Source organism: Mercurialis annua, linkage group LG3 (genome assembly GCF_937616625.2).
Source record: "Mercurialis annua linkage group LG3, ddMerAnnu1.2, whole genome shotgun sequence".
NCBI lineage: Eukaryota > Viridiplantae > Streptophyta > Magnoliopsida > Malpighiales > Euphorbiaceae > Mercurialis > Mercurialis annua.
The window spans coordinates 7347352-7365713 of NC_065572.1; the positions used below are offsets into that span (position 1 = coordinate 7347352).

General features: G+C 33.0%; 3 protein-coding genes across 3 annotated transcripts; all 3 read left to right on the top strand.

The window, feature by feature from the left end:
• The first annotated feature begins 3586 nt into the window (after window positions 1–3586).
• On the top strand, window positions 3587–4555 carry LOC126674505 (uncharacterized). Its single transcript, XM_050368958.1, has 2 exons — window positions 3587–4090; window positions 4293–4555. The coding sequence occupies exons 1-2, from the start codon at window positions 3696–3698 to the stop codon at window positions 4357–4359; spliced, it is 462 nt and encodes a 153-aa protein (XP_050224915.1). The 5' UTR covers window positions 3587–3695; the 3' UTR covers window positions 4360–4555.
• A 753-nt stretch (window positions 4556–5308) lies between these two features.
• On the top strand, window positions 5309–6416 carry LOC126672200 (uncharacterized). Its single transcript, XM_050366146.2, has 2 exons — window positions 5309–5920; window positions 6161–6416. Exons 1-2 carry the CDS (start codon window positions 5319–5321, stop codon window positions 6216–6218), a joined length of 660 nt encoding a protein of 219 aa, XP_050222103.1. The 5' UTR covers window positions 5309–5318; the 3' UTR covers window positions 6219–6416.
• Window positions 6417–15161: 8745 nt separating this feature from the next.
• On the top strand, window positions 15162–16616 carry LOC126673931 (uncharacterized). Its single transcript, XM_050368256.2, has 2 exons — window positions 15162–15752; window positions 16296–16616. The coding sequence occupies exons 1-2, from the start codon at window positions 15334–15336 to the stop codon at window positions 16354–16356; spliced, it is 480 nt and encodes a 159-aa protein (XP_050224213.1). The 5' UTR covers window positions 15162–15333; the 3' UTR covers window positions 16357–16616.
• The last annotated feature ends 1746 nt before the right edge of the window (window positions 16617–18362 follow it).

The following is an 18362-nucleotide window of genomic DNA, read 5'->3' on the forward strand; positions in this document are numbered from 1 at the left end:
CTATACGATAAGTAAAATTAACTATTTTTATCAGTTAGTTTTTTAAAATTGTCAATTTTTTTCACTTAAATCAAATGAATCAATTCTGAATACAGCTCTTGGAGCTAATTGGTAAATATTGGGCTAATTAATACTCCCTCCGTCCCATATAGAGTTGTCCACTTTGCCTTTATCACACAGTTTAAGAAAAACAATTATTGTTTATAGGTTTTGTAAAATTTTCCTTATTTTTCTTGTCATGCCCCTATTTAATATAGGATTCACTTGTAATTTACTTTTACTTTATTCATTAGTGGATTTTAAATAAGGATAATATAGGAAATTTAAATGTGAAAATTAGTTACTTTTTGAAAGTGGACAAGAGTTTTGGGATAAAAAAATTTCTCAAAGTGGACAACCCTATTGGAACGGAGGGAGTAAATATTAACAAGTTCATGAAACTTTAGAGAACCAGTTACCAGCTGATATTTAAAGATAATTTTAAGCTAACTGATCATCACATGAAAATTTAGAGAACCAGCTGATATTTAAAGTCATACTGATACAGGACACGTGTCAATGGTCCACCGTGATATAATCGATCTGACGGCTATTAGAAGTCCCGAATGAATATATCTGTTTCCTATTGAAAAAAGTTGGTTCAAGATCAAGAAAGCTTTCAACAGAGTCACCACACAGCTCCAAGAATCAAAAAAACTCAAAATTCTTAATTTCTTTCTAAAACATTCCAAGAAAATGAATAATTACGCCTGGCCAATCTATCACCAGAATGAAATTGTTGAGATAAACGTAGGAAATATATCATTCTGCCCGGCAAGGATTCTTGAAGTTATCGGGCAGCATCATCTCACTCACCTACAGAGTACAGTATCTAGCCCGCTTCTCTGATGAAGCCTTCACGTTGCCGTTGATCGAGGAGCTTCCAATCCTGTATTTGAGACCTACTCCGCCAGAATTGACTGATAGGAATTTTATGGTGAACGATATAGTTGATGCATATCGTAACGGTAACTGGCTGACGGGTAGGCTTATAGAAATCGCTGCTGGTTCTATTTACATCGTAGATCTGTATTTTGATGTGGTTTCTACTGATCGGATCAGGTTTCATGCCGATTGGTTTCCATTTCCTGGCTACACGATTCCCTGGTACGTACTAACTGATTTCTTGGATTTCTTTGAATTTCATTTCATTTCAATTCTTGCATGTTTCTTGATTTCTTGCTTCGAGTTATATAGTTTCTTAAAGATTCTTGATTTCTTGCCAAACTTTGTCAGGTTTTTCTGCAGGACCAGCATGACTAGTAATTTGCCGGAATTGATTTTCCGCTATGTACATCAAGGAAATGGCCAATAGTCTGATGCTACTGATGATAATCTAGCAAAAATAATAATGGCTACGAAGGAACGAACTAGTTGAATTTGGCAGTGATATTTGCTGATTGATGAACTCTATGTAGTAGAATCTCTACTGTTGTATAAGGGCATAACATGCATGTCTATTTGCTATGAAAAACTGTGTTGATATTCTAATTAATCTGCCGTTTATAGTGTGTTGATATTCTAATTAATCCTAAGTATATGCTCCAGTTAGTTACAGTTGGCCGGTGCTTATGCAATACTGTGTGATTTCGCCAAATTCCTGGAGTTATTTGGATTCTGATTTTTCGACTATTCATCTTTAATTGACGGCCTGTATAAGGAGCACGCAAAACAGAAACGACTTGGACCGCGTACATTAAAAATTGATTTTTTTAAACATTAAGGACCACAAAATGTAAATAATGAAAATATAATAATAATTTATAAAAAAAATAATATTTTAAATTTTCATTTATGTATTAATAACAATTAATGAAATAATATTCTTGTTGGATAATTAAGTATTTTCCAATTTTATAATTGTAAATAAAAATAATTTTAAAAGTAAAAGTAATTATAAAAATGTATATATTCTTACAAAAGTTAAGATTAATTTTGGGTAGTATTTGATTAATAAATTTGTGGATAATTAATTAAAAAAATATTGTTATGAAATTGATGTCTAATTTTTTTATTTGGAATAGTCGGAAATATTTCATATAAATTTTCGAGAAACTAGAGATACAATTTCTTTGAAGTTTCCGTTATTTATAGTTTACCACTTAAACTAGTAGAAATCTTGCTTTTAACGACAGATTTTTCCATCACTAAAAATAAGAATTCCATCGTTAAATCAGATTAGCGACAGATTACCGACATATTACATATATCGGTTATTTTTTTACCGTTAAACGGTTAGTGACAGAAAAAAAAATCCATCGCTAATTTACTGACAGATCAGAGATGGAGTTTTTTTAATTTTTTTTTAAATTAATTTGTTTAATTAAATCGTAAACACTATTCACTTTAATGATTGTTTGATTTGTTGATCACCAAATAGATCACCCACTGTCACCCATGCACCTGAGATTTTTACAAACATCCCACAACCATCCTACTATTCCCATCCAAGACTCTAACTCTAAAATTTTTCCGCATTTAACTACATCTTAATTTACTCTTATATATACTTTTTGATAATTTATTGTCATGTATCTATATATATTATAGACTTATAAATAAAAAGAAAACAATTGCTAACTTCCACACTTTATTTCTATATTTTAACCTAAAATAATTATTTTTTTAGAAGCGAAGAAAAACAAATTTTATAAAACAGTTTCTTTTTACTATAACTAACAACGAGAAAAAAAAAAGCAAAGACACATATCATCTGTTTGACATGATATAATTCATTTAATGGCTATTGGAAGTCCTGATTTATCCCTCATCTGGTTGGGGTAAGTTAACTAGGGAAATATAACTTTTCAAGAAGTGATATAAAAATATGTGCTTGGTTTATTTTATATGTCTTATTTTTCGGAAAGTTGATAGTCAAATTTTTTCTTAATTAGGAAAGTAACTTTTTTAGCAAAATGTAGGTAAGCTGTACTTCTTTAAATAAATAGGTATAAATACAATAATATCTTTATATTTTACTTTTTTAATTATTTCTCAAGAATTTTATTGTCTTTATCATTTAATGCATATAAATAAAAAAATAACTTTCTTAGAAAATTGAAAAACATACCAAGTAGAATATTTCTTACTTTTCTAGTAATTAAATTCCTAGCTAATTAACTTGCCGAGAAGCTATTTTCCAGAAAGTGTATAATCATAAACCAAGCAAGGACTTATATTTATGTTGTCTTATAGAAAACAAATAAATATTTTAAATTGGGAGTAGGATATATTTATTTTAATTTGTAAGATTGTTGGATTAAATTTTTTAATTTTTTTGTTAAGAATAAATATAACAAAATATTAAAAATTGCGAGTATAAACATTCATTTTGCCTGTAAAATAAAAATAAACTAATTGATAAGAAAGTTAATTTAATGTTCATAGGTCATCACATGAAAATTTAGGGAACCAACTGATATTTAAATCTTAAAAGACACGTGTCAATGATCCATCATTTAATCGGTTTGACGGATGTTAATGGTTGTGGGATGTTAGAAGTCCCGAATGTATTTATCTGTTTCTTATTGAAAAAAATGGGCTCAAAATCAAGAAACTTTTCAAATTAAAGAGTCACCACACAGCTAAGAATCAAGAAAACATTTCTTTCAAAACCATAATCTCTCTAATTTTTTTTCATTAAAGATTCCAAGAAAATGTCAATCTATCATCAAAATGAAATTGTCGAGATCAAGCTGGTAGGAAATATATCATTCTGCCCGGCAAGGATTCTTGAAGTTATTGGGCAGCATCACCTCACCTACAGAGTACAGTACCTAGCCCGCTTCTCCGACGAAGCCTCAACGTTGCCGTTGATTGAGGAGCTTCCAATCTTGTATTTGAGACCTACTCCGCCAGAACTGAACGATAGGAATTTTGTGGTGAATGATCTCGTTGATGCTTATCGTAATGGTAACTGGCATAAGGGTATAATTTCAGATATCGCTGCTGGTCCTATTTACTGCGTGGTTCTGCCGATTGGTGTAGTTTTTACTGATCGGGTCAGGTTTCATGCTGATTGGTCTGCAGTTCCTGCTTACATGATTCCCTCGTACGTACTAACTGGTTTCTTGGAATCTTTTTGAATTTGGTTTCATTTCAATTCTTGCATGTTCTTGATTTCTTGGTTCAAGTTTCTTCAAGATTCTTGGGTTTTTTTTTTTTGGTTCTTTATCGTTTATGTTGTTTCAAGAAACCGATTCTTGATTCAGTTCTTGTGTTCGCTAAGCTAAAATTTGTCTGGTTTTCTGCAGGTTGACCATTAGTAGTAATTTGCCGGAAGTGATTATTCGCTATGTGCCTCGAGGAAATGGCCAATAATCTGCTGCTACGGATGATAATCTACGGTCCTACGGAGGAACTGAACTAGTTGAATTTGGCAGTGATTATTGCACTGATTGTTGAACTGTATGTAGGGCATAACAGAGGATCACATACATGTCTATTTTAGCCTTCTAAGCTTTTGGCTATTTGCAGCCACTTGATTAATTGAGTACCTTCTATACTGTTAAATGTTTTTTTTTTTATGAATTATACAGTTAAATGTTAGGAATTTGCTATTAAAATTGTGTTGATGTTCTAATCTGCCTCTTGTAATGTGTTGTGTTCACAATACACCAAATTAAAACTCAAATGAGGTACTCTCTGACTGAGCATTAATCCTAACTAACTTCTACGGTTAGTTAAAGTTGGCGAGAGCTTATACTGCAATATTTCGTCTAGCTCCTGGAGTTACATGGATTTTGATTTTTCGATAATTCATCTCTAACTGACTGCCTATAGAAATAGTACGGAAAACAGAAACGACATAAAACACGTATATTAAAAAATGATATTTTCAAAAATTAAGGACAAAAGACGTAAAAGTTAATATATAAAAATAAATCTAATACTTTAATTAATAAAAAATTATATTTCAATTTATATTATATATTAACAAAATTAATTAATTAATAATATTCATGATGAATAATTAATTATTTTCAAATTTTGTTAAGATTTATTTTGGGTAATATGTGATTAATAAATTTGTGGATAATTAATTAAAAAAATTACACGAAATTGATGTCTACTCACTTTATTTGGAACAGTCGGAAATATTTAAAATTTTCAAGAAAAAAAATACAATTTCTTAAAAGTTTCCGTTATTCATTTTTTTTTTTTTGCCAATTATTCATAGTTAACCACTTTATCCTAGAAGCAAAGAAAAGCAAACTTTTATAAAACGGTTTCTTTTTACTATAACTAACAACGAGCAGAAAAAGAAAAATCCAGGACACATGTCAGCTATCTGTCACGATATAGTTCATCTAACGGCTATAAGAAGTTCTGATTGTATATTTCTGTTACCTTTTGTACAGAAAAATTTCAAGATCAAGAAAGCTTTCAAAACAGTCACTACAGACTATAAGTTCAAGAATCAAGAAACTAGACGATATTTTTTTCTTTCTTTCTTCAAACTTTCCAAGAAAATGAATAATCCCCATCATATCTATCACCAAAACGACACAGTTGAGATAGTCACACTCGCAGAAACTATAATATACTTCCCTGCGAGAATTCTTGAAGTTATTGGAGAAGATCACCAGAACTACAGAGTAGAGTACCTAACCCGCTTCTCCGACGAAGCCTTAACGACGCCACTGATCAAGGTGCTTCCCTATGCGGTTTTGAAACCTACTCCGCCAGAATTGAATGATAGATTTTTTGTGGAAAGTGATACGGTTGATGCTTATATTGACGGTTACTGGAAAATGGGCGTACTTATTGGAAATTTTCATGGTCCTGATTACATTGTAATGATGAATCCAGAACCAGTTACTACTGATCGGATCAGGTTTCACGGTGACTGGATTTCAATTCCTCGTTTCTGGCTTCCATTGTATGTTACCAACTCATTTCTTGGGTTTTTATACGCTGCAATGTTTTGAATTCTTGATTTGTGTTATTTAGTTTCTCATAGATTCTTTAGTTTTTCAAGATTCATGTTCTTTAAGTTTTGTTTTTCAAGAAAATAATTTGATGAATTACAGTGTTGATCTTGACTTGAATGATTCTTGTTATTGGGTACAATTGGGTTATGAGAGCATTGAAATCTAATTAGTTTTGTTTTAATTTGCAGGTCCTCCTCAAATGATCGTTTTCCGGATCTGATTGTTCGCCATATGCAAAATGGTTAATAATCTGCAGCATTTGATGACAGATCACAGAATATATATTTTAAAGACTACCGGAGGAAGATTTGGCAATGATTTTAATTTGGACTGTATCTAGAAATTTTAGTACCTTCTTTAATACATTAATTTTCTTATTGTATTAAGTATATTCATATGATTGTTAATCTATGAACTGATATAGTGATCATGTTATATAACTAAGAGTGTTTGATAAAATCGTCAAATTTTAATATCTTTATACTGAGTTAAGTTTTTGGGGTAATTGATTCTAGGGGTCACTGCACTTTTCAAGAATTGCAAAATGGTGGCCGAACTTCAAAACGTAACAAAATGGTTACTAAACTTTCAAATATGTGATTTTGGAAGGTTTTTAAGTGTTTTACGGTCAAATTATACATATGTAGTAATCAAATTTTGGTTATTTATGACAAATAATACCTTATATTTCATATATACACATAATCAACAAAAAATCAACTCGAAATATTTTTCTTCGGTGACCAAAAATCCTTCTATCTTAACAAAACCAAATAGTATAGTAACTAAAATGTTACGTTTTGAAGTTCGGTCACCATTTTGCAATTTTTGAAAACTATAGTGACCTCCAAAATCAATTACCCTAAGTTTTTGCTTCATTTAATTTTGTTTAGTTTTATACATGCAATTGGATATATTTTGTTCATATGTATTTTATTACATTATAAAATTAGTAAATGAATTAGAATTTAAGTATATTTTAGAAATAAGTAACTTTTCAATTATGACTGTGATAAGAGTTTATAAAAATATATGAAATTAAATTAGAATTACTCCAGATATAATATTTATTAATTTAAACTTTATTTTAATTACATTTATCTTTGTAATTTAAAAAGATATAATTAGATCAAACATTATATGAGAGTACATTTTGATTAGGTTGTACTCTACTAGATCTTAATTCAGTATACGAACATTCGTATATGATCTCGTAAGTTGACTTATATATAAATGTGACTAAGAGCCCGTGAGCTCGCTCATACTTGAGCTCAATTAAGAGCTCACAAGCTTGCTCGTATATTAGCCCAATCATATGATTACGAGATGGCTTGTATATGAGCTTGATCAAAAGCTTGTGAAGTCGTCTATGAGCTGAATTGAGAGCTCACAAGCGAGCTCATAGTATATAAACTTGAGCTCAGCCCGTGTTCAATCATCTACGTGCTAAACGAGCCAAACTTGAACTTAGCTCGTGTGGTTAGCATTTGTATAAACAAGCTCGAGCTCAGATCGTTTAACATTCAAATGAACCAGCTTGATCTTAGTTAGTTTGTTTGTTATATAAATAAATGAATTCGAACTTGAGTTATTTAGCATCTAAACGAACAAATTAATGAGCTAAATTTAAGTCGAACATAAATTTAATAATTTTATTTAATGAAATGAGCTAGAGCTTGATATTCAAAATTCAAAAGTAATACGAACCGAAAATGAATACCTCTGTTGACCCATAAATTTTAGGCCTGTAAAATAAATTGGGCTTAGTATTATTGGACTTTCAAATATATATTTAATAATTTAAAATTAGTTATTAAATAAAGTCTAAATAATATTAAATAAATTATTTTGGGTAAGTCAATAAATTATATTTATCTAATTTAAAGAATATACCAATTTTTATATATTAGTTAAGTAAATATTCTCATTTACCTAATTAAAATAAAATTGATTATTCTTTCCAAGTATAGAGATATGTGCATAAATACATATTCTCTACAATCCTATAAATAGAAGTGTCTTCACAACACAAAAGAACACAGACACATAATTCTCTAGCCGCCGGAATTCTGCAAACAAAGCAACATAGAAGCTCTTCATAATTTCTTCAAGCGACTACACACACATCACTCTCAAGTCGTGGAAACTCTGCAAACAAAGCGATAAAGAAGCTCTGCATAATTTCTTCAAACGACTACATCAAATCAAGCCTCCATATTCGAATCTTCATACGTCGTGTTCATCAACTGTCAAAGATTCAAGTCTACATATCAAATCAAGTCTACAAACACACACACATCACTCTCAAGTCATGGAAACTCTGCAAACAAAGCGATAAAGAAGCTCTGCATAATTTCTTCAAACGACTACATCAATCAAGTCTCCATAATTGAATCTTGATACATCGTGTTCATCACCCGTCGAGGATTCAACCAAATGACTACATATCAAATCAAGCCTTTAAATTAAATCTTCATACGGCGTGTTCATCACTCATCAACGGTTCAACAATTTCCTTCACCAAATCGAAGGAGATTCTACAACGGATTCAAAAACAAGCTTCAAAAGCCCTTGATCCATAAATATTGAAGGAAAGCATCAAAGGATTTAATTTCTACAAGTGTAGAAATTACCCCATAGAGATTGTGTTGTAACATTGATACCGATTCTTGAATCTTTGGTACCAATTGTCGTGACCGGTTCATGACCGAATTGGTATGCGCAGCGGAATCGAAACCATTCGGTAGGTATTTAATTATGGATCAACAGATAACAATATAGCAAAATAATAAATAACACAAGAGATTTACGTGATTCTACATTAAAGCGTACATCCACGGGCGAAAGATTCGAGCCATTCACTAATCATCAAAAGGAGTACAAAATTGGTGGAGAATCACCAAATAGAGAACATCTCTAGTAAATATGACCTTAAAATAAAGACCCACAAAGTGTTTAACTCTCTATAAGAAGTAACAAAAAGGTAAGAATTAACTTATATTCCTCACATCACACACACCCCATTTTCTCCTTATTCACATCAATGTCTACATTGTGTGTTCGGTTTTTGGTGTACTCTAAAAGGTGAATAAGGTAGGCTATATATAGTGAATAATTAATATATATGGTATTAGAAATATTAATTCTAATTGGATTTATAAATCCTAATTAGCCAATGATAACAAAATTATCCTTCTCTCAAACACTTCATTAATAGAGTGCTAATACAAATAGGAATTAGAATTCTAGTCATATTCCAACAGATTGTACTCGCTTTTTGATTAAATTCAATAAAATTGACATTTGTGCATATTTTTTTGTTTTCTAATTTCAGGACAAGAAATTCGTGTTAACAACCTCATTTATATAACGAGCTAAATATGAATACCTAAAAGCTCAGTTAAACTCGTCAGTAGAAATGATTTGCTTATGATTGCAGTTTTTCTTACTAACTATTGCATCAAATATTTGTTGGCATGAGCTGTTAAATATATGAATTATAGAAGAAATCTTAGGCATTAAATAGAAAGATTATAGGAGAATGTTTTTAGAAGTAAATCCCTTAATCAAAGGATTGATATTCTTGTATAGCCAAAGATAGAATAGGTCCCTTGTATATATATATATGTGTCCTCTGATTCATAATGAAGAAATAGAAGAATTTCTTCAAAATTTAACATGGTATCAGAGCAAAACGATTCATAGTTTTCTTTTATTATTTTTTTTCTCTTTTCAGGCAATTATGGTGGAGACCGATCACTCAGACGCTTACAGTGGATCTCAGTCTGAATCCACCATTACTGAATTGACTACCAAGATGACTGAAGCTCTGAACAAACAGACTCCAACTATAGATATTTCCGCTGCTCCGATTGGCATAAAGTTGAACGACACCAACTATGCATTATGGTCTCAAGTTGTCGAGATGTACATCTCTGGCAAAGACAAATTGGGATATATTAACGGCGATCTTCCTCAGCCCCCTCCATCAGATCCAACCTTTCGAAAATGGCGAACAGACAATGCCATCGTTAAAGGTTGGTTAATCAACTCTATGGATATGTCACTGATTAGCAATTTTATCCGTTTTCCGACAGCAAAAACGGTATGGGATTCTATTGCTACCACTTATTTTGACGGAAGTGACACCTCACAAGTATACGACCTCCGGCGACGTGTGATGCGTCTTCGACAAGCTGGCGGTTCTCTTGAAAAGTACTATAATGACCTGCAAGGTTTATGGCGTGAAATTGACTTTCGTCGTCCAAATCCGATGGAATGTGCTGCTGACATTCAACACTACAACAACTTACTTCAAGAAGACAGAGTTTATGTTTTTTTAGATGGCCTTGATGATCGTCTTGATAAAATTTGAGGAGATGTGTTACAAACACGTCCGTTTCCTTCTGTTGAGCAAGCATATGCACAAGTTCGCCGAGAAGCTATTCGACAAGCTGCTATGACCACCAGCGATGATAATGACATTCCAGGTGTTGTATTATCTTCCAAAGGAATTAAATCAGGACAATTGTCTTCATCTTCCTCAGGCTCCCTCTCCATGGCTAATGTAAAAACCAGTAACACTAAGTCACGAACCCCATCTGATGGAATTAAATGCTCTCATTGTGGCAATTCAAAACATACTCGTGAAAGTTGCTTCAAACTACATGGCTATCCTGAATGGTGGAATGAACACCAATCTCGAAAACGGCGTGACACTCCTAGAACCGATGGTAAGGCGGCAGTGGTTACAGCAGAACCCTATCCTTCTTTAACTTCACCTGTCGAGCCATCACAAGGAACAGCATATCTCTCGGATTCAGGTAACCATAGTAATGTTCATTTTCATTCCCTTCAAGATGCCGATAATTGTGCTTGGATACTTGACTCTGGAGCCACCGATCATATGACATATGATGTTACTGATTTTTCTGAAACAACACAACCAAGGCGTACAAGCATTGCTAATGCAAACGGGATCGTATCACCGGTCACAGGAGCTGGCACTGTGATGTTTTCGCCTACTCTGTCTTTACCTAATACCTTGCTCGTTCCGTCGCTTTCTCATAAACTGTTATCTGTTAGCCAAGTTTCAACAGATTTAAACTGTGTTGCACTCATTTATCCTACTTTTTTCCTTCTTCAGGATATTCTCTCCAAGGAGATCATTGGGCGTGGTACTAGGAGAGGGGGGCTGTACTACATGGATGATTTTAGTAGGGGTCAAGCACATCACATGCACCACCCAGTTAATGTTAAAGAACAACAAATTTGGCTTTGGCATCGTCGGTTAGGACACCCGTCTTTTGGTTACATGAAACATTTATTTCCTGATTTGTTTTTGAATATGCAAGATTCTAGTTTAAAATGTGACACCTGCATTTTGGCTAAGAGTCATAGAAATAATTATCCTTTGAGTATGAATAAAAGTGATGTTCCATTTGCTTTAATACACTCAGATGTATGGGGTCCTTCCCCTGTGTCTGGTATGTTTGGTACCCGTTGGTTTGTGATATTTGTTGACGACTGTACTCGCATGACTTGGATATACTTACTCAAACATAAAGATGAAGTGTTTAAAGTGTTCCAATGTTTTCATACTATGGTTCAAACCCAATTCTCGGCTAAAGTTCAAATTCTCAGATCTGATAATGGCAGCGAGTATGTCAATCAACAGTTTAAGGATTATTTTCGTCAACATGGACTTATACATGAAACATCATGTCCACAGACTCCTCAACAAAATGGCATTGCTGAAAGAAAAAATCGGCACATTCTAGAAACTGCACGTGCTTTACTACTCGGAGCCCATGTTCCTAACCAACATTGGGATGATGCTGTTGCTACAGCTGTACATCTTTTAAATCGAATGCCATCAAAAGTCTTAAACTTTAAAACACCACTTCAGACTCTCTCAACTTATTCTTCTGTACCCACTGCATTAAAGATTCCTCCTCGCATATTTGGATGTGTTGCCTTTGTACATCTTCACAAAAATAAACGAACTAAACTTGACCCTTGTGCTGTTCGCTGCCTTTTCTTGGGTTATGCCGTGCATCAAAAAGGATATCGATGTTATCACCCAACTACCAAACGCACCTATGTGACTATGGATGTAACTTTTCTCGAAACAGATACTTTCTACTCTCCCAAAGTATCCAATTCCTCTCTTCAGAGGGAGATTAATGGTGAAGAGCATAATTGGCTGAAAACTACACAACCCATTTTTACTGACACAGAGTTAACGGAGGAACTAAGCACAGGGGAAAATATTTCACTTGAAACTGAAAAAGAAACTACCCAAGAAGTTGAAGTTGAGCCCCCTTCATCCTCAGTACTCGATGACCCATCTTCATCTCTTGAGAATATCTCTGAGGTAAACTCACCTGCTCTACCTTTAAATTCTAACCGTATAGATACTTCGATTGGCTACACTTTACCTTTCAGGCATAACCGTGGCAAGCCAGCAAATCGATACTCTCCAGAATTTAAGGATCGGAAGTCAAAATATCCAATTGCCAACTATGTGTCCACGAAAAGACTTTCTGAGACCGTTAAGACATTTACAGACGAAATATCTTCGTGTTCAGTTCCTACCAACATACATGAAGCGTTATCAGATCCAAAATGGACTCAGGCCATAAAAGAAGAAATGGAAGCTTTGTTAAAAAATAAAACTTGGAATCTTGTCGCTTTACCAAAAGGGAAGAAGACCATAGGGTGCAAATGGGTTTTTTCGATCAAGTACAAAGCAGATGGATCGATTGAAAGGCATAAAGCAAGGTTGGTTGCTAAAGGCTATACACAGACGTATAGCATAGACTACCAAGAAACTTTCTCACCGGTGGCAAAGTTAAATACAGTTAGAGTCTTGCTATCTCTTGCAGCAAATCTTGACTGGCCATTACATCAATTTGATGTAAAAAACGCATTTCTCCATGGTGACCTTGAGGAGGAAGTATACATGGAAGTTCCACCAGGCTATAACACAACTTCAAAGGCTGAAGTTGTATGCAAACTACAGCGAGCTCTATATGGCCTAAAGCAGTCTCCTCGAGCATGGTTTGGGCGATTCTGCTCGGCAATGAAGAAATATGGCTTTCAACAAAGCAATTCAGATCATACTTTGTTTTTGAAGCATCAATCGGGCAAGGTGACAACTCTCATAGTCTATGTTGATGACATGATAATTACAGGAGATGATCCGGAAGAAATATCAAGACTTCAGAAACAATTGGCAACTGAATTTGAGATGAAAAATTTGGGTGGATTAAAATATTTTTTGGGAATTGAAGTTGCTAGATCAAAACATGGAATATTTATATCCCAGAGGAAATACACGCTGGACTTATTGTCCGAAATGGGACTCCTAGAGTGTAAACCTGCTCAAACGCCGATGGTTCAAAATCATAAACTAGGAGAATTCCAAGACCAGGTGCTGGCAGACAAAGAAATGTACCAAAGGTTGGTTGGTAAACTAATTTATCTCTCACATACTCGTCCAGATATTGCTTATGCGGTGAGTGTAGTAAGTCAGTTCATGCACGGTCCGAGCAAGGATCACATGAATGCAGTTATTCAGATTCTTCGATATCTGAAATCCTCTCCGGGTAAGGGCCTCATGTTTTTAAAGAATAATCATGTCAAGATTGAAGGGTTTACGGATGCGGATTGGGCAGGAAATTTATTAGATCGAAAGTCCACATCAGGTTACTTCACATTCGTTGGTGGAAACCTTGTTACATGGAGAAGTAAGAAGCAAAAGGTAGTCGCACTGTCAAGCGCAGAAGCTGAATTTCGTGGAATGGCTAAAGGTCTTTGTGAACTCCTCTGGCTTAGGAGATTAATGACTGAACTGGGTTTTCCTCCAAACTCTGAGATGGATCTATATTGTGACAATAAAGCTGCTATAGATATCTCTCATAATCCTGTACAGCATGATCGAACAAAACATGTGGAGGTAGATCGTCACTTCATTAAACAGAATCTCGAAGCGAAGATAATTCGGTTTCCATTCGTTAAATCTGAAGATCAGTTAGCCGATATTCTTACAAAAGCGGTGTCCAGTAAAATCTTCTACAACTCACTTGACAAGTTGGGCATCAAAGACTTATATGCACCAACTTGAGAGGGAGTGTTGGCATGAGCTGTTAAAGATATGAATGATAGAAGAAATCTTAGGCATTAAATAGAAAGATTATAGGAGAATGTTTTTAGAAGTAAATCCCTTAATCAAAGGATTGATATTCTTGTATAGCCAAAGATAGAATAGGTCCCTTGTATATATATGTGTCCTCTGATTCATAATGAAGAAATAGAAGAATTTCTTCAAAACTTAACAATATTATCATATGACTGTATATATATGCTGCTTTTCCATAATATTAATTCTTTGTTCAATACATAAAATGTAACTTGTGGAAGTTTTGGTTATAATTCTACAATTAAACATATTGTAGTGATCCATAACTAGTTAGCTATATAAGAGAATGTTTGTTTTCTTTCGACTTTTACTCAAAGTTTCAGTTATCCATTAATATTTAATTAGCTAGAAAAACAATAATATCTTAAAATGAAAAATATTTATTTTTTTGACATAATCTTACGGTTGATTGTAGTTATTCATATTGTTGTTAAATAATTGGCTATATTTGGTTCATACGTTAACAAAACTTAATTTTTTTCAAACTGAATTATAGAATATAAGTAATTTTTCAACAATGAAAAAAAAAATTGTCTTCTATTATATATACAAAAATAATAATCAAACAGACTATATAAGAAATATTAAATTTAATTAAAATCCATGATCCATTGAAAATCTTTTTATTTTATATCTATTTTTAATATACAAAACACGAAAATTTATTTTCAGAATATTATCAAATAAACAAGGGCAGAACACAGTTATATCCATAACTGTATCAATTTGCAGTATACTTCAAAGGAATACTAAAAAGTTGAGTTCGTTACAAATGGCGGGAAAAGTAACACAGAGAAAGGATATGCTCAACGAAGATTTAATCAGCTACAAATGCACCACATGCAGCTGGCTCCTCCTCGAGTTTATTTATATTCTGATCGTTCGATGGATCAACATATTCCAGCTGTATTCATAATAACACATGTCATCCATCCATCTTACCACTAATCAATCCAACGGTTGACACAATTCTTAAAAACGACTGAAGCGGGTTGTTAAATATCAAGAAAACGTTCCAAATAAAACAATCACAAACAACATTTCAAGAATCAAGAAACCTTTTCCTAATTCAAGAATCAAAAACCTTTCCCTTTTAATTTTCTTTCTTCAGCAAATCTTCTCCTTTTAATTTTCTTTCTTCAACAAATCTTCAAGAAAATGAATATGAATGTATATCACGAGAATCAGACAGTTGAGATCATTGAAGGGCCGCTTTTTGGGTCATACTGGCCAGCGACGGTTCTCGCTAGAGAAGAAGGTCACCCGTACCGCCTCTTCTACAAAATACAGTACCTCACTCGCTTTAACGATGATGATTCGCCGCTGACCGAGGTGGTTCATGTTAGGGTTATAAGGCCGATTCCACCGGAATTTGTAGGTTATCGGAACTTTGAATTGAATGATATAGTTGATGCTTATAACTACGACATTGGGGCTTGGCAGGCAGGGACAGTTATCGGAAATGTTGAGAATCTTGATCATCACCTCGTGAGGCTGTTTGATCAGACCGAACGGTTAGCTCCTTATATCAGGTTTCATGCCGAGTGGTTTCCTCTTCCTTGCTATGTGTTTTGGAGGTATGTACTTTCTTGAATTCTTGCTTTTTTCTTTAATTGTTTTTGGGTAATTTCTTGAAAGTTTATCGTTTAGGTTTGTGTTTCTTGAATATTTGACGTGATTATTTGTGTTTCTTGAAAATTTGAAGTGATTATTTGTTGTTCTTTAAACCAGAAAATGATTTTAGTTGTAGAATTGAGAATAAATTGAATGAGTAGGTAGATTGGTTCTTGAATAAAATGATTTTAGTTGTAAAATTGAGGTTCGTACTTTCTTTAATTAATTCTTTATTTTGCTTTAGTTGTCTTTGAGTATTTTCTTGAAAATTTGAGTGATTATTTGTGTTATTTTGCATTGAATTTTTTAATATTGGGCATAAAAGTTACTAAAAGGATGATATTACTGTACAATTTAGGCCAATGTTTTTATGTAATTTCACTTAACCGGTTGAACCTACAATTGAAATCAGTGGCCAAAGATATTTGTTTTTTTAAAATACTGGTTCTGATGATTTGATTTGGGAAGATGAGTATTGAATTGATTATTACTTTGTTATTTTGCAGGCCAACCGATGAATATACTCATAATCAAGTAACTGATCCTCAACCCAGCGCCACAGATTGATAATCTACCAAACCAGGGCCACTGATTGATGAAGAACATATTATGGTTGTCTGAAACTTTGCAGGTTCTGATACTATTTCGATTAGTAGACTTAACATGAAACTGTATTGCTTTGCTAAATAGTTAAGTAGGGATTTGGCATGTTAAATTGTGATTAAATGCCGAAACCAAAAAGATTATTGATGTTTCTGCTCTAATATGTTGCCAATACTAGCTATTACTATTGTTTGAATAATGATACAAGTGGACACTGTGGACTAGACTAGTGTGTGGTCTCGTAAAATTCTATGTATTGTATGTACTGATGAGAATATGGACTTAAGATAAATATGATTTTCTGTAATTCATTTTGTATTGTGATTAAATTTGATTTTTCTATTGGATTTTGATAATATGTAAAAAATATCGATTAAGTTTTTGTACAAACTGAATTCAAAGATCAATTAAGCCAGCTAACTTGGTTCTATTTGTGAGTTGGTTGAATATTTAAACATGAATTTGAACCCTTAAAATATATCTAATTTTGTGAGTGAGGAGACGCACGCGTCGTCTGATCGCACTATTTTTTTAATTTTTAAACATTAAAATATCTTTAACTTTTTAGTCAACATAACATTCCCTGATTTTATACTACCATTATAATATTACTGTTTTGCATTGATCGATCAAAATTGTGAAACGTCTTAAAATGAGCAATTTATGAGCAACTTTACGTGTAGCAGCCTACTAAGGTGTGCATCTTCGGTTAAGGTTAGTTAAATATTTAAAATCAATCAATTTTTATCTAAAGCGTGTTGAAACAAACCAAGAAACATATAAGACCGATTTCATTTCACGAAACTCAAACAATTCTCATCACTAGCTTGCATCAGATTATTTAATCTCACGTGATTCATCATCGCTAGCAGCAGGTCTGCAGGGAAACAATGCTAGCTCACTAGCTAAATCTGATTAAATAGAATGAATCTGATTCGATTGTTTAATGTATGAACTCAAAGATCAATTTACCTACTAATTCAATTTATCGTCAATTCTAAACTAGTTATAACTTATAAGAAATAGGCAGGCTTGGATAATTGTCGGGACTTATGGAGCTTACAATGAGTTTTGTATATTGTCTCAAATTTGCTGAGTTCATACTAGAATTTACCTCATCATAGTGTGAGAGGTAAATTTCTTTGGTTGTTTTGATTATTTTTGAATTACTTGTTTCATTGAATATGAGATTTTTTATATAATTTTTATACTGTTTGCTTTACTAAATTCTAAATTGGTCTTTGTTATGTTAAATTTGATTAATTTTGTAACCCATATTGTTGAATGATACAAGTGGACTCGTATATGCAGTTTGCTTTTTCTTAAAGTTGTACTAATTTTGAGATGGACTTAGATTCATTTGAAAAATTAATTAAACCACGTGAAAATTTAGGGACAAAACTAAATATTTATCTGTTTCCTGTTGGAAAGAAGTGGGTTCAAGATCAAGAAAGCTTTCAAAAGAGTTACCACATAATTAAGAAAATTGTTCTTTCAAAACTGAAAGTCTCTTTCGAAACTGTGAGATTAAGTAATCTGCTGCAAAGCTAGTGATGAGAATTGTTTGCGATTCGTAAAATGAAATCGGTATTATGTGTTTTTTGATTTGTTTCGACACGCTTTAGATAAAAAAATCGCTCGGATTGTTATTGTTCTCTTTTTAATCTCTCTAATAGAAACATTTATTCATGAATCCAGTTTAGTTTTTTTGTCCTCAAAAGATTGACTGATTTCAAATATTTTAACTGAACTTTAACCGAAGATGCACACCTTAGTCGGCTAGTACTGCATAAGCACCTTATACTGTATGACTTTTGTAAATTAGTTTCCCCCAACTGTAACTAACTGAAGAATCTAGGTAGTTAGACTTATGGGCCTGTTTGATTTGAGCTTAAATTTGGTGTATTTGTGACCACAAAGAAGATATATAAGACTAGTCCACTTGTAATAGCAGATTAAAATGGCAACAT

Bases quoted from the DNA above. Each gene is read 5' to 3' on its own strand.
- LOC126674505 (XM_050368958.1), top strand. From the start codon at position 3,696: ATGTCAATCTATCATCAAAATGAAATTGTCGAGATCAAGCTGGTAGGA. The intron at 4,091-4,292 runs GTACGTACTAAC...GGTTTTCTGCAG, and splicing joins CCTGCTTACATGATTCCCTC to GTTGACCATTAGTAGTAATT.
- LOC126672200 (XM_050366146.2), top strand. From the start codon at position 5,319: ATGTCAGCTATCTGTCACGATATAGTTCATCTAACGGCTATAAGAAGT. The intron at 5,921-6,160 runs GTATGTTACCAA...TTTAATTTGCAG, and splicing joins CCTCGTTTCTGGCTTCCATT to GTCCTCCTCAAATGATCGTT.
- LOC126673931 (XM_050368256.2), top strand. From the start codon at position 15,334: ATGAATATGAATGTATATCACGAGAATCAGACAGTTGAGATCATTGAA. The intron at 15,753-16,295 runs GTATGTACTTTC...GTTATTTTGCAG, and splicing joins CCTTGCTATGTGTTTTGGAG to GCCAACCGATGAATATACTC.